This window comes from Stegodyphus dumicola, chromosome 2, assembly GCF_044657685.1.
Source record: "Stegodyphus dumicola isolate Sdum_Otavi_A_Nest chromosome 2, ASM4465768v1".
Lineage (NCBI taxonomy): Eukaryota > Metazoa > Arthropoda > Arachnida > Araneae > Eresidae > Stegodyphus > Stegodyphus dumicola.
Genome location: NC_140769.1, coordinates 162,963,385 through 162,986,862, shown reverse-complemented (window position 1 = coordinate 162,986,862; position 23,478 = coordinate 162,963,385). Strand labels below are relative to the sequence as shown.

The window sequence follows — 23,478 nt, the reverse complement described above, 5'->3', positions numbered from 1 at the left end:
TTGCTACACAGTACAAGTAATACCATAATTAATTTACCTCTAAGCACAGCCAACGTACATTACGCGGATAGACTGGAATTTTCTTGAAACACACCTGGAAAACCTGGAAAAGTCAGGGAATTTCATTCTCCTGTTTGAGTGGCAACCCTGATATGGGTTCGTTTGAATTAAATGCACAAGTCCGATGAAAAAGGGACAAAATTTTATTATTATCACAATAAAAAAATGCTTAAATTCCCTAAGATATTCTTTCAGTATTAGAATATCTCACAGTAGTTATCTTTCAACTACTCAAATGTTCAACAAATGTTAATTCAAAACAGCTAAAAAAAAAAGCTAATCCGCGAATTCGCTACAATCAACAAGAGCAGTTTCTTAAACAAACTCTTAAAACAACAACAAGCTAACTAAAATCACTGACTAACCGAATCGAGACGTTTTCCTCCTTTTTATAAGATTTTTAAATCATGCGCGAGAACTTTCTGGAACTTTCTCGAAATCAAAAAGAGATACTTGTTAAATGTTAAATGCATGCGCTCTTGTATTTTTAATTTTCCGGCTTAGCTTTCCTTTAATATTCGTCACGCGCTGCACTGCGCGGGAAATGAAACCATTTAATTTACAATTCAACTAACATTAGCTATTTAAATACCAAATCCGTAACACTATCCCCTTCCCAAGGACTCCACGTCCCGGGCAGTACAATCCCTGGACAGTAAGCCAAACTTACAACTGTGGCATAAATGCAATAATAAGCATTACATTACAATAATAAACAATAAATGCAATAAATAAAACAAATCAAATGATATCAAATACAAAATACAAATCAAATACTAAATACACATTTAGAAACAAAAAGGACCATGGTCTTACATTATTTACAATTATTTACACTACGTACTATGGCTGTCGTAATGAACGACTTTAGGTTTAGAGTTCGAAGACTTACGGATTCGAACCACGACGTCATTCAGCCTGTTTAGGACTGTGTACGGACCATCCCAAGGTGACTGTAATTTCGGACAGAGTCCCTTCCTTCGAGTCTGATTCCACAATCACACCTTGTCTCCTTTGTGGAATTGATGTTCAGTAGCTTTTGTGTCGTATCGGGTCTTCATCTTCTCCATCGCCAAGTTGACTTGCTCTCATGCAAAGTTGTGCATCACTTCAAACCTTGAATATATTCCTCAGACGATGAAGGAGCATCCGGAGGGCGACCAAACAATAGATCACAAGGCAGATGAAGGTCATGACCGAAGAGCATCTGTGATGGAGAATAGCCGGTAGTCTTGTGGACAGCACTGCAGTACGCCAGTAAAAACAGTGGTAATTTCTTGTCCCAATCCTGTTGGTTTCTGGAAACCACTAATGAGAGGTTATTAAGGATGGTTCGATTGTATCTCTCTACCATGCCGTCCCACTGAGGATGTAATGGCGTCGTTTGGGTTTTGTCAATGCCGAGTAGTTTGCAGAGTTCTTTGATTACTGCCGACGTAAAATTCCTTCCCTGATCGGAATGTAACTGAAGAGGCACTCCGAACCTGGAAATCCAGTGCTGTACCGTCACCTCAGCTACTGTGACAGCCTCTTGATCAAGAATGGGGTACGCTTCAGGCCACTTGGTGAAGTAATCAATGACAACAAGTATGTATTTGTTGCCATCAGCAGTTCATGGCAGAGGTCCCAAGATGTCAAAAGTGATACGTTCAAAAGGTGCCCCTACGTTGTAACGTTGCAGCTTGTTTCGGCTGTGTCTCTTCGGTCCTTTCCGACCTGCACAGGCATCGCAAGATCGGCACCACTTTTGCCTGTCATCATTATTCCAGTAAAAGCGCTCACGAACTCTCTGCAAGGTCTTCATTATTCCAAAGTGACCTCCTGTATGGCTGTTATGTAGTTCTTTAAGGACATCAGGAATCCGTGATCTTGGAAGTATCAGTTGCCATCGGAACGTCTTCCCATCATCCGATTCGAATTTCCGGTATAGGACGCCGTTTCGAATGTGAAGTGAATCCCTGAGTGCCCAGTATTGTTTTGTTGTAGGACTGCAGATAGAAATGTCCTGCCAGGTAGGTTTTCTGTTTGATGACTCCATTAAATCAATTATGGGTTTAATGTCGCAGTCTTCCAGCTGGTCTTTCCTGACTTCATCATCACTCCACGGGTCTCAATCAGCCGATGTTGATGCTGTAATTTGTCTTGCGACCGGAGTCAGCAGCTCATATTTCGCTTCTGCCCTGGAACAATATCGACAGCTTTCTGGGCAAGGTCGTCTAGACAGGGCATCGGCGTTCCCATGTGATGATCCCTTATGATGATGGATAGTGATGTCATATTCTTGGAGTCTCTGTATCCACCTGGCTATTTGACCCTCAGGATTCTTGAAATTTAAAAGCCAGGCCAATGAGGCATGGTCCGTGTGGAGGAGGAATTTTCTGCCGTATAGATAATGATGGAAATGTTCTACAGCTTTGACTATGGCAAGCAACTCTTTCCTGGTGACACAGTAATTCTTCTCCAGTTTAGACAGGCACTTGCTCCAGTATGCCACTACATGTTCTTGGCCGTCTATTTCTTGGGACAAAACAGCACCGACACTTTCATTGCTCGCATCTGTGTCGAGAATAAATGGTCTGTCGAGCTGAGGATACATCAGGATCGGAGCAGATGTTAAAGTCTCCTTTAAGTTGTTAAATGCATCTCCGCATTCTTTTCTCCACAAGAACTTTTGCTTGCTGTCTGTCAGCTTGTGAAGGGGTCTTGCGATGGAAGAAAAGTCCTTCACAAATCTCCTATCGTAGGTGCAAAATCCTAGGAAGCTCCTCAGCTGATGGACATTTTCGGGATGTTTCCAGAATTTAACTGCTGATACCTTTTCAGGATCCATGCACACACCTTCTGCAGAGATGACATGTCCCAAGTAAGTCACTTCCTTTCGGAACAGTTTGCATTTAGCGGGACTCAGCTTCAGATTGGCTTCTTTCAGTTTCTGAAGCACCTTTCTAAGATTTTCTAGATGTTCTTCAAAACTCTTTCCGACAATGATGATGTCGTCCAGGTATATCAGACAGGCTTCATAGGAAAGACCTTTCAAAACAGTCTCCATGAGGCGTTCGAATGTTGCCGGCGCATTACACAGTCCAAATGGCATCACCTTGAATTTCCAAAGCCCTTGACCTGTAGTAAATGCCGTCTTTTCTCGGTCATCAGGATGTATTTCTACCTGCCAATAACCACTCTTTAAATCAAATGTTGAGAACCACTTGCTTCCAGAAAGAGTGTCTAGAATGTCGGCAATTCTAGGAAGAGGGTAACTGTCATTCTTCGTAAGCTCATTCAACCGGCGATAGTCGACGCAAAATCTTGTCGAGCCGTCTTTCTTTCTGACGAGAACGATGGGAGATGCCCATGGACTCGCTGAAGGCTCGATGACATCGCCTTCATCCATATCTTTTAACAGTGTTCGCACCTCTTCCTGTTTAGCAAACGGTAGACGTCTTGGATGTTGTTTGATCGGGGCATGATCGGCGGTATTTATTCTATGTTGTGTCAAACTGGTTCAACCCATGTCAGAAGACGAGCGGGAGAAAACAACTTGAAGATCTTTAATGACGCGATCGGCAGCATTTCTCTATCGTTTAATTGTGCATGCTGCAATAACTCCGATGTAATGCTCTCTGAGGACACGGATTCTGGGATGTTACTCTTTCTTTCAACGCTGTTACTGGAGTACATGTTGCAATTACTTCACCTTTCTTAATAACTCCTGCTTTCTCAGTTACATTGGTGACTCTCACAGGGATAACCGTTCTGGATAGGTCGACGAGTGTTGAGGCTACTAGTACTCCTTTTGAGCTATTACAGTTATTGGGATATTCTATGATGCCATAGCGGAAATTTCTATTTTCGGCTATGGATCCAGGAAGTAAAAACTTGGTTCTTGCGGGTATTGTGATATCATCTTGAACTATAATTTTGTGGATAGATTTCACTCCATCTTTAATTCCGAATACGGCTATGTCCTCAGATGTAGAATGCAATTCGTTATTTTTAAAGTCCAAGGAAAAATTGTATTTCCTTAGAAAGTCCAATCCGAGTATGCAAGAATCAGTGATCTCTGCTACATAGGCCGTGTGATGGTAAACGACACTTCCAAACGGGATGTTAACGTTTACTTTTCCGTCGATGTCAATCTTCTCACCGGACACAGTCTGGAGGGTAACGCAGGGCGGCATCCAGATAAGTTTGTTTCCCAGTTGTTTAGCCAAATCTATTGGATGATGGTAACGTTGGCTCGTGTATCTATTCTCATATTGCAGGGAACTCCATTAATTTGTCCTATTATGAAAAGTCCATTATTGCTGCCTCTCACTGCAGAAATCTGAAGCGCTTTAAACTGGGGCTTTTCATTATCTGGCAACCTCCGCCCCACGAGATGGCCACTAATTAGTTTCCCTGCTGTTTGTTAGGAGCAGTCTTAACATCTATACCCTGGGGTGTTCTGCAGTTTCATCATATGTGTCCTTCAGCACCGCAGTTCCAGCACTTAACGGTCGGTTTCTTATTACCAATCATTATTCCTCTCAAGGCATTCAGTTGTCTAGTTAAATCGTCTAGACGAGCAGTGACTTGATCCCCTGGCTTCTGGACTTGAGCACCTCTGACTGGGTGGCGGTCTCGATGAGTGGCTTGCTGGGCTGCCTCGAATTTCATGGCGTACACTAAAACGCTTTTCAAATATTTAACATCCGCTATTTGCAGTGCTTTCTCTATTTCAGGGTCACGGATGGCATTGATGAAATATTGCAGCGAGAGGATTTCTCTTGTTTCTGTCGGGCACTCCGAAAAGGCGTGATGTTGACAGCCTTTCAACATCCGTGGCGAGCTCCTGAAGTGTTTCGGTGGGCTTTTGTTGATGGGATTTTAGTTGAAGCCTGCTGTAGTCTTTCAAACACTTTTCCCCAAAGCGCAGCTCCAATGCGCCGGATAGAGCTTCAAAGTCTAGTCTCTGGTTTTCGGGAAGCGTCTGCAGGATATCCGCTGTGTCTGCGCTCAGAGAAGCGGTGAGATGACAGGCCTTAGCTTGGGAATCTCATCCATTCGCATCCTCAACTATAGAAAATTGGGTCTTATACACTTGCCAGGATGTCTTCCCATCATATGTGGATAACTTCAGAGATGGACGAGCAGGCATCAGTAAGAATTTAAAATCATCGCTCTTGCTCCCTGCCGTCGTTACGAATTTCTTTAAAGTATCCATTTCTTTGGCAACTGCAGAAACTCTCTAATCAATTTGTTGTTTAACGGAACAAACTCTTCCTTCTATTTCTTCTTTGACTGAATCAACTCTGTAACCTATTTGTTGTTCCACGGCCGAATCTCTGTCTTCTATTTGCTCTTTCACAGAAGAAACGTTTTCTTCAATTTGTCCAACTTTAATTTCGACTGCGTCTATTCTGCCTTCCATAGACTCAAATTTATTTTCTATTACGCAGGTAATTTCTCTTTTCATTTCTTCCTGACCTGCTTTCATTTCGTCTTTAACGGATTTCATCTTTTCCTTAACGGATTCCTGGCCCAATTTCATTTCTTCCTTAAAGGAGGTGAAGGCCCTTTCCATCTTTTCTTGGAAAGCAGCAAATGCAGTCATCATTTGCCTGAATTGTTCTTCCATCGCTCTTGTAACTGGCATTCAAAATCCCACTTCTGACACCAAAAATTGTTGCGTGCATACGGGTTCGTTTGAATTGAATGCACAAATCCGATGAAAAATGGGCAAAATTTTATTATTATCACAATAAAAAAAAATGCTTAAATTCCCTCAGATATTCTTTCAGTATTACAATATCTCACAGTAGTTATCTTTCAACTACTCAAAAGTTCAACAAATGTTAATTCAAAACAGCTAAAAAGAAAGCTAATCCGCGAATTCGCTGCAATCAACAAGAACAGTTTTCTAAACAAACTCTTAAAAAACAACAAGCTAACTAAAATCACCGACTAACCGAATTGAGATGTTTTCCTTCTTTTTATAAGATTTTTAAATCGCGCGCAAGAACTTTCTCGAAATCAAAAAGAGATATTTATTTAAATGTTAAATGCACGCGCTCTTGTATTTTTAATTTTCCGGCTTAGCTTTCTGATACAAAAGCAAAGTTTAAAGTTGTAAAAAACATTTAGCAGAAGTAGCAATAGAAGCTCCCTGAGGTTATATACTGTGCAGACATTGAAGACAAAAGTTTTAAACTTAACCAATTTATTAACAATATATATAAAAATAAAAACACAATGAATAAATTTAATCAATATCAGAAACTTAAAGAGTGTAACATAATCATTATAAAAAAATTACACTTAGTTGATCATTCATTAACCCCAAGGGTTTTTCCTTTAAAGAATATTACACTATTAAAAACACAGTAAATATTTTACCTGATCTTTAAATAGTGGCATTCAATACGTGAAAAACATATCACTGAACAGAAACTACGCGGTTATTATGAAATTCACTTTACTATCAATAAGTCCATGCTTTGTGGTCAAAAAGGCACCTGAAAAATTAAACTAAATCCTTGAGAGTACGTAAACCGGCAAAAAGCCGCTCACTGTAGTTACACACGAGAAATCACAGCTTGGAAAAACATCACCGCTATTTCTGGAAAAACACTTATCTTAGAGATGCCGCCTTCATGAAAACAGGATGCTGCCCATCGCAGTTACTCACTGGAAATCACAGGTTGGAATCTATTGCCGCCAAACGTAGAAACAGGATGCCGCCCACGGCTGTTGCTCACATCATTGCCGCTTTTCAGAATCCAGAAAAAGTCATCTTTCGGAACGGAATCATGGCACTAGTCGCTGGCTGGCATGCATCGCAATATCATCTTCCAGTGGGGGCTGGAACGGCACACCACGGAGCAATGAAACAGGAACCAGAAGGGATAAACCAGAGCGACGCGAGATACTTATACCTGAAGTAGACATGACGTCATCTCATGGCAATCAATCAGCTATCGGCACGACTCAGCTTTCCAGATGACGTAACATCAAGTTTCGTTTTTGCATCTTAATTAGACTGGAACAGTCCGTTCTTAATACAAACAGTGGCAGTGAAAAACGAAGTAGAAGTAATTGCTATATCCCTTTAAAATAAGAACTAAACCTTATGTAAAAGTTAGAATTATTTCAAGGAGGAGAGATGATGCAGAAAAAGGGTTACAATAGGTCATATTTTCCAACAAATGCCCCCCACATCATCATCTCCGACCTGAAATAAAACTAAACGCCAGTAATTTTTTTTTTTTTTTTTATATAAAATTCAAAACAAGAATAAATAAATATAACAATACACAACTCCATTGAATTCAGAAAGTTTTAAGAAAAAATTTTCCTTTTGGGACATCTTATCCCATTTTTCAAAATTTTACCATAATAAGAATGTCCAACATATTACAGAACAATACAAAGACATATATATGATCATACATTCAATACATTTACCCAGGGCCCTGGTCAATCACACAACATTCTACACTATACAGTTTTACATTATCTAATACTCATCATAATATGACTTGCAACATATTATTTTCAATGATACAGTCAAAAATTGAAGCGTCTAAACAAAACTCTTAATTTAAGGTTAATACACACAAAGAGAAATTTCACAAGAAAATTGCTCCACAAAATCTTACCAAGTTATGTTTAGTCAGCGGTTTTGTCATGGGATCAGCCAGATTATCTTTGCTTGGAACATATTTTAGATCAAAAATTTCCCTGTTCAATAGATCACGAATGAAGAATAGTTTTACATCTATATGTTTTGTCCTTGAGTTTTCAGTGGGCGATTTTGTAAAACATATAGCAGCCATGTTATCCGCAAACAATATAGGTTTTGAAACATAGTTACTTGCAATCTTAAATTGAATGCGTTCGTCCAAAATGTTTTTAAACCAAACTAATTCTTTTGCTGATTCAGTCATGGAGATAAATTCAGCCTCCATAGTAGACAAACTCACTCCCCTTTCTTTAAATGTGACTTTAAAGACACAGGTGATTCTCCCAACAAAGCTATTTGTCCACCAATAGACACCATATCATCCCTGCTTGAAGCAAAATCCAAATCTGAATATATATTGAGCTTCAGTTCCTTGCATACCAGTTTAAGTTTGTGATGTCTGGTATTGGAAATGTATCCTAAAAGTTTAAGTAATCCTTCCCAGTGAAACTTACCAGGATTGCTTTGAAACTGAGAAAATATATTAACAGCATAAGCTATATCCAGACGAGTACGATTGCAAAGAAACGAGAGACATCCCAAAACATTTCTATAAGGATAATTCATCATTTCAGTTGTTTCTTCTTGTGTACTCGGACTTTGAGACTTTGAGAATTTCACACCTTTAACTATTGGAAGGGAAGTAATTTGTATTTTAAAAGACTTAAATCGATCAACTATGTCTTCTATATATAATTGCTGATGAATTAAAACACTATTGTTCTCATATTCAAATTCCACACCCAAGAGCATTTTTGTTTTACCCAAAATTTTCAAATCAAAATGTGAATTCGGAACTTTTAATATCCTTTTAGCCTGAATTTCACTTTATCCAAACACAACAATGTCATCAACATAAACCAATGATAAAATCTTTGAATCGATAGACACAATTACACCACTCAAACTTGGTAAACCTTGGTTACATAGTGTTCTATCCAACTCGTAGTACCATAATCGCCCACTCTGATGCAGACCATACAAGGCTCTATATAAACAACACACAAATGTTTTTTTATCTCGCTCTACAAAACCCTGAGGTTGGGACATGTAAATTTCCTCAGATAAAGGAGTGTAGAGATAGGCACTTTTTACGTCGCACTGTATGTTTGCCCATCCAAGGTGTGCAACTAAGAAAAAAAAAAACCTTATTACTGAAAAGTTGACTACAGGTGAGAAGGTTTCATCATAGGTATCATATTTAATTTGCCGATAACCCTGAGCCACCAAACAAGCTTTAAAATGGGCAATATTTCCAAATTCGTCATGTTTAATGTTGAAAATCCACCTGCAACCTAGTGTTGTCTTTAGGAAGTGGAACAAGATGCCATACCTTATGCTTTCGCATGTTGGCCATTTCCTCTTCCATCCCCTCTATCCATTTATGCTTTTCTGTGGATTTTATTGCCTGGTTATAAGTGTTGTGAATTGAAACCTCTAGTCAGCTGTCTTGGGTATACGACATTGAAGGAATGCCGGTTGGGTCGATTTCATCACTATAAGTATTGCTTCCCTTGAAATCAAACAAGATAGGATCATACTGAATATTATGCTCAGTGCAATACTTTTCTACATCATTTGGTGATTTATAGACCCCTTCTCAAAATAGTACACATCCGTACGAGTGCCATCTGGTCTTGGAACAGGTTTAGAAGCCAAGTTACCTGTGTCAATGTAGATTGAGTGTCAGTGCTAGGTATAGAAGAGGGTACACTGGTATCAATTCTTTTCTCTATTTCAGGAAAATAGCCAACTGGAGTATTGGTAGATTGGAATTTGACCCTCTCTTCAGATTCCAAATCAGGAAGGGTGCCCAGTGCAGCTCCACTGCAACTTCTCTGCATTCCAATTGACTCTTTAAAAGTAGCATATAGGGTTTCTACTACCTTTTCTTCATTTTCCAACCAAATCTTGTACCCTTTTGTTCGTACACCGTATCCAATCAATCGGCCCTTCGTTGCCTTTAGATCAAGCTTAGAATTCCTTTTAGCCTTTGGAATTCTCACGTAGGCAATCGTTCCAAATGCCTTAAGGTGACGCACTGATGGTTTCTGCTTAGTATTCAATTCGAATGGGGTTCTATCTTGGCCTTTATGACAAATTCTATTAAATGAATATGCAAAATAAATCACTGCATCTGACCAAAATTCAGGACTCATTCCACTATCATGTAAAATTGCATCTACATTGTTGAGAGCTGTCTGATTGAATCTCTCAGAAACTCCATTTTGTTCTGGAGCATATATATCTGTAAATTCGTGCTTTACTCCATTTTTATTACAAAATGACCTGAATCATATTCTCGTCCATTGTCAGTTCTAAAGTATTTCAACTTAAGGTTCAGAGATCTTTCAGAACATGCTATATGCCTTTCAAATACTTCAAACACCTGACTTTTCTCAACAATGGGGTACACTACCACATAACGAGAATATTCGTCAATAAAGGAAACGAAATAGCGCTCACTATTCCTACCTGGAATGTTAATAGGTCCCCGTACATCAGAAAAAACCCTTTCAAGCGGTCTCTTCACTTGAATACCTTCTAAAGGTCTATAGGAGATTTGTCTTTGTTTATTGATTTGGCAGTGTTCACAAAACAAATTAGGTGAGTTCTTTAACACAGGAAGACCTCGAACTGAATGTCTCTTACTAGTCCTGACAATAACACCATAATTTATATGACCAAACCGACCATACCATAATTCACTATTGTTATGCTGAACTATGGATGCCTCAAATTTCACAGATTTGCCCCCCTTTTTCACTATTTTCGGGAATACATGATTCCTATCAACTTAGCCTTGAAAATAGTTTCATTTTCATCATTAGTAATTTTAATTTGCTGATTTTTACCATAAAATCTCGCTCCATTGATATCCACCTTAGGTCCAGATATTAAATTTCTTCTCAGTTCAGGTGAGTATAAAACATATTTAAACAAAATAATTCTATCCCCAAATTTCATTTTAACAGTACCTTTTCCATGAATTGGAAAAGTTACCCCATCAACAGCTACTTGCATGTTCTCATTCTTCACAGGAGGAAAAGTATTGTACAATTCACGATTTTTACAAAAATGATGAGATGAAGTAGTATCAAAAATCCAACTATCATCATTTTCCTCCAAGTTGTTAACATTTGCTTGAGCTATGAAAAGGGACTGAACATGGGAATTATTTTTACCTTTACACAACTTGGGTTTATTCTTACACTTAGGGGATGTTTTATTACTACTAGATACAGCTGAGGAAACAGAAGAAGCAGGTGAGGGTGATCTGGAAAAATTACCTTTCATTCTACAGTACTTTTGAATATGACCTGGACGGCCACATTTGTAACACTTGAACCCTTTAACCTGCTTAAATTTGGGTTCAAAGTGAGTACTTTGAACTTCTATAGTCTTGTTAGAATTTTCCCTATCTATCTTCCTTGAATTAAGACATGTTTCTTCTGCAAGTATTTCCAGTTCAACATTTTTAAATATTAACTTTTCATCTGACCACCTCAAAACATTCTGAACTACCTGATCATATTTTTCTGGAAGAAACCTAAGAAACTGAAAACATATATATACATCTCTTACAGCCTGATTAATATCAGCCAATTGTTCAGTTATCCGTTTTAATCTAGAAGAAAAGAAACTAATACTTTCATTTGGCTTAATTTTACAATTTAAGAGCTCTGAAAACATGGACATATGTCTAGATCAATAATCTGGCTGAAAAAATTTGGCAAGCGTATTCCATGAAACTACCGGATCATCTATTTCACATATTAAGTTCCTGTATTCAGGGCTTACATTCACATAAATCAATGATAATGCCAAACGACTTCTATTTTGATAGTCAGCAACAATTTCTTTTGTAATACCCTGAACATCATTTAAATCAGGACATTTTTCAATACCTTTAAGCAAAAGCCATGCATTTTTCTCATTTAAGACAAACTTCATGTCTTTAGACCATGTAAAGTAGTTATATGCATCAAGTTTAGCAATACTACTATGCATAACATTAACAGTAGCCATATTTGAATTTCAACAAAAACTGCCCCCCAGTCTCTTAAGTTCTAAATTAATTTTAAACTTCAAAAGTCTGCACTAAAGATAACTTGGGCTTGGCCCATAACCAAAATGATGCAAAAGCAAAGTTTAAAGTTGTAAAAAACATTTATCAGAAGTAGCAATAGAAGCTCCCTGAGGTTATATACTGTGCGGACATTGAAGACAAAAGTTTTAAACTTAACCAATTTATTAAAAATATATATAAAAATAAAAACACAATGAATAAATTTAATCAATATCAGAAACTTAAAGAGTGTAACATAATCATTATAAAAAAATTACACTTAGTTGATCATTCATTAACCCCAAGGGTTTTTCCTTTAAAGAATATTACACTATTAAAGACACAATAAATATTTTACCTTATCTTTAAATACTGGCATTCAATACGCGAAATACATATCACTGAACAGAAACTACGCAGTTATTATGAAATTCACTTCACTATCAAGTCCATGCTTTGTGGTCAAGAAGGCACCTGAAAAATTAAACTAAATCCTTGAGAGTACTTAAACCGGCAAAAAGCCGCTCACTGTAGTTACACACGAGAAATCACAGCTTGGAAAAACATCGCCGCTAATTCTAGAAAAACACTTATGTTAAAGATGCCGCCTTCATGAAAATAGGATGCTGCCCATGGCAGTTACTCACTGGAAATCACAGGCTGGAATCTATTGCCGCCGAACCGTAGAAACAGGATGCCGTCTACGGCTGTCGCTCACATCATTGCCGCTTTTCAGAATCCAGAAAAAGTCATCTTTCGGAACGGAATCATGGCGCTAGTTGCTGGCTGGCATGCATTGCAATATCGTCTTCCAATAGGGGCTGGAACGGCACATCACGGAGCTATGAAACAGGAACCAGAAGGGATAAACCAGAGCGACGCGAGATACTTATACCTGAAGTGTACATGTCGTCAGCTCATGGCAATCAATCAGCTATTGGCACGACTCAGCTTTCCAGATGACGTAACATCAAGTTTCGTTTTTGCATCTTAATTAGGCTGGAACAGTCCGTTCTTAATACAAACAGTGGCAGTGAAAAACGAAGTAGAAGTAATTGCTATATCCCTTTAAAATAAGAACTAAACCTTATGTAAAATTTAGAATTATTTCAAGGAGGAGAGGTGACGCAGAAAAAGGGTTAGAATAGGTCATATTTTCCAACACTTTCCTTTAATATTCGTCACATGCTGCACTGCGTGGCAAATAAAACCATTTAATTTACAATTCAACTAACATTAGCTATTTAAATACCAAATCCGTAACAATATATATCTATGTAGGACATTTCACCCTTATATCATGTTTGATATTGTGTGCCCATGGAAGGGAACTAAATTATATCACATATGATAACACTGTGACCAAAGAGATTAATGATTTCATGAAATGTGTGGTCTAACACATTTTAATGATATATAGGAGTTTCAGTACAAGATTCCATTTCAGTTTGCAGACTTTTGTACACGAGCAAAATCATACTGTTAAAATATTTTTATTTATTTTTCAACTTTAAAGAATACTGCAAGAAACAAGAAATACTGAAGACAAGTATAAAAAAACTGTTCTATGAATTCAGTTCTGTGTATAGTGAACACCTGAATAATAAAACACAGAGATTTTTTTCCCTTAATATTCAGTTAAGAGTACTGACCAGTGATGAGCACTGCTAAATTCCACATTCTGTGTTAAGGAAAAGCTGTATGAACAAGTGATATTTTATTAGACAGCCACATTCTTTATTTAATATAGAAATATCAAACAGAATGTAGTTTGGTGTCTTTCTTATATGTATTTATAGTCAGTGTGTTGTCCACCAGTGGCTGAGTGTAAAACTGCTTAACACTGGTTTTGAACTGAGTTTTGAATTCTGGTAAAATGACTTCATGAGAGTTGTCATGGTTTTGCCTATGTGCAAAATACAAGCTAGTTTCCATTACAAATTCCTCCATGAAAGACATTCTTCCAAGGGGTGCAAAATAGAATTGTAGGGAGTGCAAGATAATATTTTTATTTTTATTTAAAGTAAATAATTTTTTAAAAATTACATGCATGAAATTTGGGCATCTGCAAAACATATTTCCTAAACATGCATCGATAGTAGATTTGCTGCATGTATTGTAAACATTAGTCCCATTTTGCAACATAATGTATACTAGTTAATTGAGTGCATTCTGTAGTGATTCTGTGCTATTGCCTGCTCTATTCTTTCTTTCTCTAATAAATAGTGTGCTTAGGCTATATTACTTAACCTAATGTTATTTTTCTTTTAATCAACTTGTTTTCATAATATTATTAATGTTCATGATGTCAGAGAAAAGAAAATAGAATAATGATTATGTGAAGTTTGGTTTTTCACTTGCACCTGTTGTTGTTGTTGCTAATCCTCGTGTCCAGCTTCTACTAGACGAGATCCACGAGTTTATTCACCTTCAAAAAGCACATCTGTTGTTCAGGTACAAGTGACGAACAACTGATGTGCAAAAATCGCAGTGCATACTTTGTGGCGCTGTCTTTTTGTACACAATTCTGAAGCCATCTAAACTGCTGGAACATTTCAACAACTGGCCTGATGGAGGAGATTTTGCTGGCCATGATGTGGAATTATTGAAAGCTAAAGCTAAGCATTCACACTAGGTTTTATCTGAGCTAATGGAAATTGGCTTAGCCAATATTGCTACATGGTGTCCCCCCCCCCCCAAAAAAAATTCAGGTTAAGAACCTAAACTTCATATTTAGCTGAACTGGTCAACACTACAAACCAACTCTGTTCTCAGGTTAACCCTTGTGTGAATGCCCTTTTAAAGGCCATCTAGAAAGTTTAGATTTTTTTCAGCCAAAGAAAAACTGGTTTTGCTTGGCGCAGGGAAGCTATGCTGACTGAGCCATATATCTCTATTAGCTGAGATAAACTCTAGTGTCAGTAACCCTTAAGAGTCTTATGCAACTCTAAAGCAATAGATATAATATGCCTTAAATAATAAATATAGATATAGCAATAGATATAATATGCCTTAATTATATAAAAAATAAAAAAGTAAAATGAAAGATGGAAACAAAGTAGGGATGCAAGAATATATGAAAAATTATTTTACTGATAAGGGCTTGGTTGGGGTGATAAGGGTGGAAAAGGTTGGGAACGCATGCCTCAGGCAGATATTGTTGATGTGCTTCACCATAATCTAAATAATTGTAGCTGATGGTTTACTCAAATAGCATAAGCAAATATAAATAATTACAGTCAAAAGTCTTTAATCCGTACACGTCGGGACTTCGCCGATTCCAAATTATCGGTTTTTCTGGATTATAGATCATCTGAATTAATCTGGTAAATTTGAATCTGGTAAGATGGCATGCAGAAATTATAAAATTAAAAATATGAAACCATAATTTATGAAATGAGCAATTATGATCTAAAGGGTATCAAAATTTACAAAAAACAAGCTTAATATTTATTTGTTTACTGTTTTAAACATTTCTTTCAACACACGCATGCGTAAAGCATACATTACGCATAGTCAAAATTAGAAAATTGCAACCAGAAAACTATTTGATGTGTATTCGTGATATTTATAATGACGAGGAATTTGATTTAAATCATATCAAAGACGGAGTACATTGAGATGAAATACTACATTCAGTAAGGAATTATAAGCCAAATAAAATAAAAACATCTGCCCTGAAGATAAAGATAGTGCTGACAAATCAACTTCCAGTTCATTGCGCGGCACGACGTCCCCCCTTCCCAACAGAGCAGCGTGAAATTGATAAACAGATTTCGGAATGGTTAGAGAAACAAAGAATATGCCTTAATCCATTTTTTGCAGCAATTCCACTTTTTGTTTGATGGACATCGAAACATGCTTTCGCTTTGTAGATCCTTTTGGCAGCTCCAGAATCGGAAATTCTTTTTGACATAATCGAAAGGTCAAGCTTAATTTTATAAAATTGCTCTAACAATGTGCAAAAAATAATAAGCTGGATCCAATTAGAAGATTAAGGAACAACGCAATCTGCAACATTAATTGAAATAGACAATTAGATAATTTTAGCTTAGCTTATACTGTCCCTTATACATTAAACGCGCCATACGTAAACGTATTATGCGCATGCGTAAATGCATTATGTGTTTATGCATGCGCAGAAATTTTGTAGCTTTGAGGTTCGGATTATAGATCATTCCAGATTAAAGACTTGACTGTATTAATTTTTTCCTCATCATTGTACCCCTATTGATGGTCATATGTTCTGTGTGTTGATTCATTTGCATAAGAAACCATTTCTTTTGCTGCATATGAATATATAGTGGCTGTTAAAAGCTGCTTAGCAAAATTTTTTTCACCATGGTAAGGTATACCATCACATATTCCTTTAATAGGCTTATTTAGATAAAATTAACAGTAGCAAGTATTTAATGAGAGTTTTACTTGTGAATAATGATCTCATGTTGTCCTTATTGGTGTAACAAGCTGTCATTTGTGAATCTCACCATTTGGCCATAAAAGTTGCTTTTTTAATACATTATTTTTATATACCTGCTACGAGTTTTATAAAGCAATTGTGCAAGTGCATTTTTTTGACTATTTAATGGTGTTGTTCACAGAATAAAAAGCACAATATAAGAAATACATAGTATTGTAAGATTCTTTCATTTTTGTTCTTTTCAGGAAGTGGAAAAAAAAATAAAATTACTTTTTGCATTTTTTTAATATAATAAATTTTTAATTTAAATTAATTTATTTGTGGCTGACAGGTCGCATCTTCTTCTTTAGAAAATTCATTATTGAAGTACAGTGCTAAGGAATACTTCTTCCGAGCTGGGCTTTGTCATTTATGTGTAGATTTATTAAATGCTCAGGTATTTTTCTTTTTATTTTCATTCACTTCTAGTTGTGTGTATAATTTTTTTCTATAATTTTGTAATTATTATTGATATATTTTTGATTGATGACTGCTGATAATTTTTTCAGTCTTTTGTCTTTAATTAAGACACAATAACACACCGAACAAATTAATTCAGAAGTCAAATAACTGAATCAGTCATATTAACGCTGATTTTTGTTGTTTGACGTCTGAATTAGTTCTGTCTTTAAGTTTACTATAATAAATACCCCTTTTTCAATTGATGTGAAATATATTTTTTTTACCATATTTTGTTTGCAATAATATATGATAATCTAAAACAATAAAAGTATTTATGTAGATTTTTTAGATGTAACAAGATTTTTTAGGTGTTGTAGATTTTTTAGATGTTTAAGTCTCATAATATCCTCATTATTTTCTTTTTCATTGTATTTAAGTAAACTATAATTATTATGATTCTGTCTGAGAACATTTAAGTATAGAATTCAAAGTTGTATATAGTCCAAAAAAAAAAAAAAAAAAAAAAAAAAAAAGCCAGTTTTGAACAAAAGAACATTTTAAGCAAGTTCTTTTTACTGTCATCTTTTACAAGTTCCTTTTTCTGTTATTATTAAAATTCTTGTTCTTTTGCCTAAAGAAAGTTTTCATAAATTCCAACTATACAAAAGAAAACCATACTAGTTTCATAAAAAATGAAAACTAAATTTAGTGAATATATTTGATTTCTTATATTCAGAAGAAAATAATTTAAAAAATTTTCTAAATTTCATTGTGTTTTAGAAAAGAGGAATCTGCACTGTATTGCAGAAGTATGAATTGAAGTATAAACATTTTACCATTTTTAAAATATTACCCTGTTATTTTAATTGCTCTAGCCAAATATTACAGCTCTGTATCTTTTTGTAAGTACAAAATTTCTTGTACTTTCTTTCTCGTACAGCAGAAAAATGCATGAAATCGTAATTTTGTTTATTAAAATTTACTATCACTTTCTAAAACTGATATTATTAGGTTAAAAATTTGCAGAAGTTTTATTTTCAAATGATTAAATATATATTTAATAAAAGCCAATTTCTGAGAAGCATAAGATGTAAGAACACTGAGACGTAGAAACGTAGATCCATATTGAAGAACACTGAAATGCTGATCCACAATGAATAAGAATAAGAATCTTAGAAGTCAAGGCAGTTTTAGTTCTATTTTTATTTAAACTATCATTTGTGGCCACAATTCATTTGACACTCTAATCGTGCCTATTCAAGAATATTTACAGTTTTGATACTGTTGTGATAGGAAGTGAGCACAGCAAAATTACACCCAAGCAGTGTAAAGAGAGAAGCTAAAGCGTGTAGTTATCCAATATGCAAGCACACGAAAAGGAAGGTTTTGATTTGAGTTAGAAAAGTTTCAGTTCTTGGAGTTTAGATTTCCAAAACCCCTTAATTCTCTCTCTTTATTCTAAAAATTTTAATAACTCCTGTAGATCGTGTCATTTCTAGATTAATCTGTATCACAAAGCTTGCATAATGCTGATGACGTGGTTATTTTCAGAACTTAAACCCTGAGATCTGAAACCTTTCTACTAACTAAACCAAAACTTTCTCTTAACAGACTGCCATATTGGATAAATGCACAGTTAGCTTGCAGCTCTGTTGCCACTTGGAAGCTGATTCATTTTGCTGTGCATTGTTGTGCTGTTAACTACGATATTATTTAATATCTGATACTCTCTATAAAATTGTGGTGTATATATTGGGCTCATGATCATGTGTAATGAAAAATATGGTTTCGAATATTAGTTTGTGTCCAGCAGTAAAAATTATGTTCAGTTCGGCTACATCTGTCTGCAAGTCTCTCCTTCGAGTGTCATATTTCTAATTATGCAGCAGTGTCTCCAAACTTTTATCGCATATATATATATATATAATATTTCAAAAGAAACTAATCAAATTTGGAAAAATTACGCTCATTTTATTTGTGCTTCACACATTTTAGTTCATAAAATTTTATATAACCACTGAAATAATTATATGCTTGCATGAATTTTTCAGCTTATATCATTAGCTAGTACCGAAGAAATAGGTATTTTGCTGTGTGTTATTTCATTTTCTAAATATGGATAAATAAATTTAAAATAACCATTTTATAAGAATGACTTTTGCCAAATGATCTGCAATAAAAGAATTATAGGTTGGTTTGAGGCAGTTTAAAATATTTGGATTTAACATGATGACTAGAATTTTTTTGTAGTGGATGACTGACTATATTTAACACACTCTATAATTATGTTTAAATATGGATCCTGTACATCAGAAGTTCAGCATAAGAGTGGCTAAGGTCATTATTGATAGACAATGATGTCTGTAATTAATGGCCCCAAAATTTCAAGTATCTTTTTCTGCTCAACTGTAGTTGCTTAGTGCAGAAAATTCTGGAAAACTGGAAGCAGTGTAAGAGGCTTCATGAATTACTGTAAGAAGTGTCATTCATTCTGGGCACCTTATGTTTTACCAGTTCCTGTACATGTTGTGACAGATAAGAAAATAATCACTTAGGTTTGTGAGTCTGTGAACTACTTGCAATCTGTACTGTTCCCAGATGATTTGAGACGTTACTTTTTAGAGTGATATTAGGATATTATTAAGTATAGAAAAATCTTAGCAGCATGTTTTAAGAGACTGCCACAGCGAGTATTGTTGCATGTAGTTTGGTGTGACATTTCCTTTGCTAAATGCATAGATTTCTTTCTGCCAACAAATAGGAACCCCAGAGCTCAAAAGTATATGTAAGATATCCTGAACTCTTTTGCAAGTGTAAGGTAAACTCTTAATATTATGAGATCAGTGATACTTCTAGCATATTTGGTAGAATCAGTAGAATTAGTAATCAAAACAAAATATGTCTTTATTTACTGCCAGTTGTGAGAACAACTCAGCTGGTATTGTACTATATGCCTATTTATATTGCCTATGTTTAGAGATGGCCTAACACTAGTTTTATACTGATATCAACTAGTAAAATAATGAGTTTTTTATTTTTGCACAGACTGACGTAATTGTTGTGAAGAAGTAATAGTTGTTATTTTTTAACTGATTGACAACACAAGTATTGCTATTAAAATGCATTTTTGTTTAAAGTTGGGAAGTAACCATATCGAAATATTTTTGCCTACTGCATTTTGACACTTCTTTATATTATACTCCTCTGTATATAACGTTTTGGATGAAAAATTTTTACATAAAAGTTGTTAGATAATTTAGGTTTTCATTAAAAAAAATTCAAATATTCGTTTGCTTATCATTGTTTTTCTTAATTTATGATAACCAATGTTATCTTGTTAGAATACACGTGTATTTTTAGGATGTCTTTCACATTCATTCATAGCTCAGTGTTATATGATATTATTTAAGTGCATAATATTACCTTTAAAAATTAAGTTCGACTTACTATGATGATGAATCAGTGCCATGTGGAGAATTTTATTATTGAAGAAAACAAATTTAATTATTCAAGACATAGTGTGCAATTTTTAAGACTGCTCACACATAAAGTTTACAACAAATATTTCCCATGAAGAAAAATAAAAGTTTCTGTTTTGCAAAAATGCAGATTTGCACCATGAATATATTAGCAATTGGTTTCCATGTTAAAAAAAAAAAAAAAAAAAAAAAAAGAGTAAAGAAAAGAAACTGAATAAGGCTTTAGCCCAATTCATAGTATAGTCAGATAATTAATAAAACTTTATTTGAAAATTAATCATAGTCTTGATTAGTAGTCTTGATATATGACTGAAAAAATCAAGTATATGGCCAATGAATGTATTTAATTTATACTGAAATAATCTTTTCAGCATGCTTTGGCCAAATATGAAGAGATGAGTCCATCATTTTCAGATTCCAGAGAATGTAAATTATTGAAGGTAAGTTAAAATTGTCTTTTTCATATCAAACAAAATATTTTTCTCATTTTAAGTGCAATTAAATGCTGTATTTGCAGTATGCCAGAATTATATTTTAATATGAAAATGTTTTTATCTCAAAGTTTTGATATTTTCAATATTTTCATTACCAGTTAAGTAAAATAACTGTATTTATTATTTAAATATTAAAATTTATAAGCTTAAAAGGTAATATATACATAAAACAAAGTATATTAATGATTTAATTTATACAAACAAAGAATATGAATGATTAATATAATTTAACTCTTCATACCTTCTTTTATTCTATAAGTGTAATAATCTTTATGCATTGCTAGAAAAACAGGAATGTTGGTTCTGCACCATTTAACATGTGTGATAGATGTACTATGTAAACTTTAAGCAATTGTAAAATTTCTATCTTCTTTTAGCATTGATTTTAATAAATAAAACAATTAATTTATTGCAAATAATTCCACGTCATCTATGTGGAGCAAAAATTATTCAGTACTTACGTATCAGGACAATTACCTTGGTGCAGTTTGGTGATTCTTTACAGAAGGAAAAAAAATGATGACATAATTTCAAAAAAATATTTATTTTATAAATGCATTGTATGTATACACATTATAGTTTTAAGTAGGTACATATTATGACAAGCGAATAATAAACCTACTTTGAAACAAGTTTTTATTTATTTTGTTTTGATGGAAATTTTCTAGCAGTTGCTTTAAGAATTTATTCAGAGCAGCTGTTTCTTTTAATGGCATGATCTTGACACCATTAAATTTAATTACATATGATTGCAGATAGTGGTGAGCTGTTCACTTGTGCTTCCTATTTTGTCATTTTGCAGGTTCATGCATCTTTCTACATGCTGCATATATGTGCCAATTCTGGCTGCAAAAAATTATTTATATATATAAACTGTTTTGTGCATAAATCCAGCTTCTTTTAGTTCCTCAGTTTTATATACCAACCTACTGTCAGAACAGATGATACATCCTTGTTTAATATTTTAATTTACAGTCAAAAGTCGTTAATTCAGACACCCATAATCCGGAATGATCTATAATCCGGACCTCAAAGCTAAAAACTTTCTGCGCATGCGCCGCGTTGGCACATGCGCACAGGCGTTTTACGCGTGCGCGCAAGACCTTTACTACTGCGCATATGCGTGTGTGCAAGTGCAGAATACGTTTTCGCTTGCGCGTTTAATGTATAACGAACGGTGTAATCTAAAATTATCTAATTATCTATTTCAGTTAATGTTAATGATTGCGTTGTTCCTTAATCTTCGATCCTTAATCTTCAAATTGGATCCCGCTTATTATTTTTTGCAGACTGTAAGAGCAATTTTATAAAAGTAAACTTAAACTTTCGATTATGTCAAATAGAATTTCTGATGCTGGAACTTCCAAAGGATCTACAAAACGAAAGTATGTTTCGATGTCCAACAAACAAAAAGTGGAATTGCTGCAAAAAATGGATAAAGACATGAAGAATGTGACAGAGAGGTCGGTGAAAATGAAAAAATTTCGATTGACAAGTTAGTCGGTATTCTCGGCACAGCAATTAATGGGACTTGAACACCGGAACTTTGTAACTGAACAAGAAATTATGTCTGTTTATAGAATTAAAGAGAAAGTATTATCACATAAAACGAAGCAACTTGAACAACTTACATTGAAAGAAATGTTTAATAAAGTAAACAAATAAATATTAAGCTTTTTTTTTTTTTTTTTTTTTTTTTTTTGTAAATTTTGATACCCTTTAGATCATAATTGTTCTTTATTTCATAAATTACGGTTTCATATTTTTAATTTTAGAATTTCTGCATGCCATCTTACGAGATTTAAACTGATGATCTATAATCCGGAAAAATCAATAATCCAGAATCGCCAAAGTCTCGATGAGTCCGGATTAACGACTTTTGACTCTGTTATGCACATTAATGTAGCTGCATTTTATTTGGAACTATAATCAAGAAAGTTTGTTTCCTAGCAGATTTCTCCAAAAATCCATTGACTGTGGCTGTGAAAAACATTATGTTTTTGTTTGAATACAGACTTTTCTCTGTTTCAACAATTATATTTTTTAAACCAGCCATTTTCTGTTCTTCGGCCTCTTTATTAAGAATGTATCTCTCCATATAATTATTAATGTATCACAGTCTTGTAGGTCATTTCTAACTCTTTGCAGCAGAAATTAATGCTGATTATTTCTTTACTCTAACAGTACATACATCTGATTGTTGTAATGACTATAAATAAAACAAGTACCAGTTCAAATCCCTATGCATTCATTATAATGTTTCAAATTTCCTAAAAAAATATTGCTTTAAAAATACTTCTAATGTATCACAATCTTGTTGGTTATTTCTATCTCTGTGCAGCAGAATTTAATACTGATTAATTGTTTGCTTTAGCAGTACGTACATCTGATTGTTGTAATGACTATACTCAAAACAAGTACTAGTTTAAATCCCTATGCATTCATTATAATTTTTCAAATTTCCAAAAATAAAGATTGCTTTAAAAATACTTCAAACAAAAATTTGAACATTCGTAATTCTATGGCAAAATATTGAATTCCTGCAGAAATTTTAGTGCACTTTCCTAACATTTCAAATCTTCCAAGCACATATTTTAAAATTAAGTCTAAGAGTAAAATGTCAGAATTTGCATTTAAAACTGTTGGAGCTTGTAGTATAACAAACAGAACACATACAAAAATGGGAATATTGCTTGTTCAAACTTATAGTTACATACATGTTTGCCTGCGGAATTATAATACACATGGTTGTCAGATTTTGGCATATTCTAAAATGGTTGGGCTGATATGTAAGA

General features: G+C 34.6%; 1 protein-coding gene across 2 annotated transcripts in view; it reads left to right on the top strand.

The window, feature by feature from the left end:
• Positions 1-23,478, top strand: part of alphaSnap (Alpha-soluble NSF attachment protein) — a 92,435-nt gene that overhangs the window by 45,857 nt on the left and 23,100 nt on the right. For both annotated transcript variants that reach the window (XM_085811395.1, XM_085811396.1), the window contains exons 8-9: positions 16,601-16,705; positions 20,561-20,629. In XM_085811395.1, the coding sequence (XP_085667521.1) occupies positions 16,601-16,705; positions 20,561-20,629 (174 nt within the window). The remainder of the gene's footprint in view (positions 1-16,600; positions 16,706-20,560; positions 20,630-23,478) is intronic.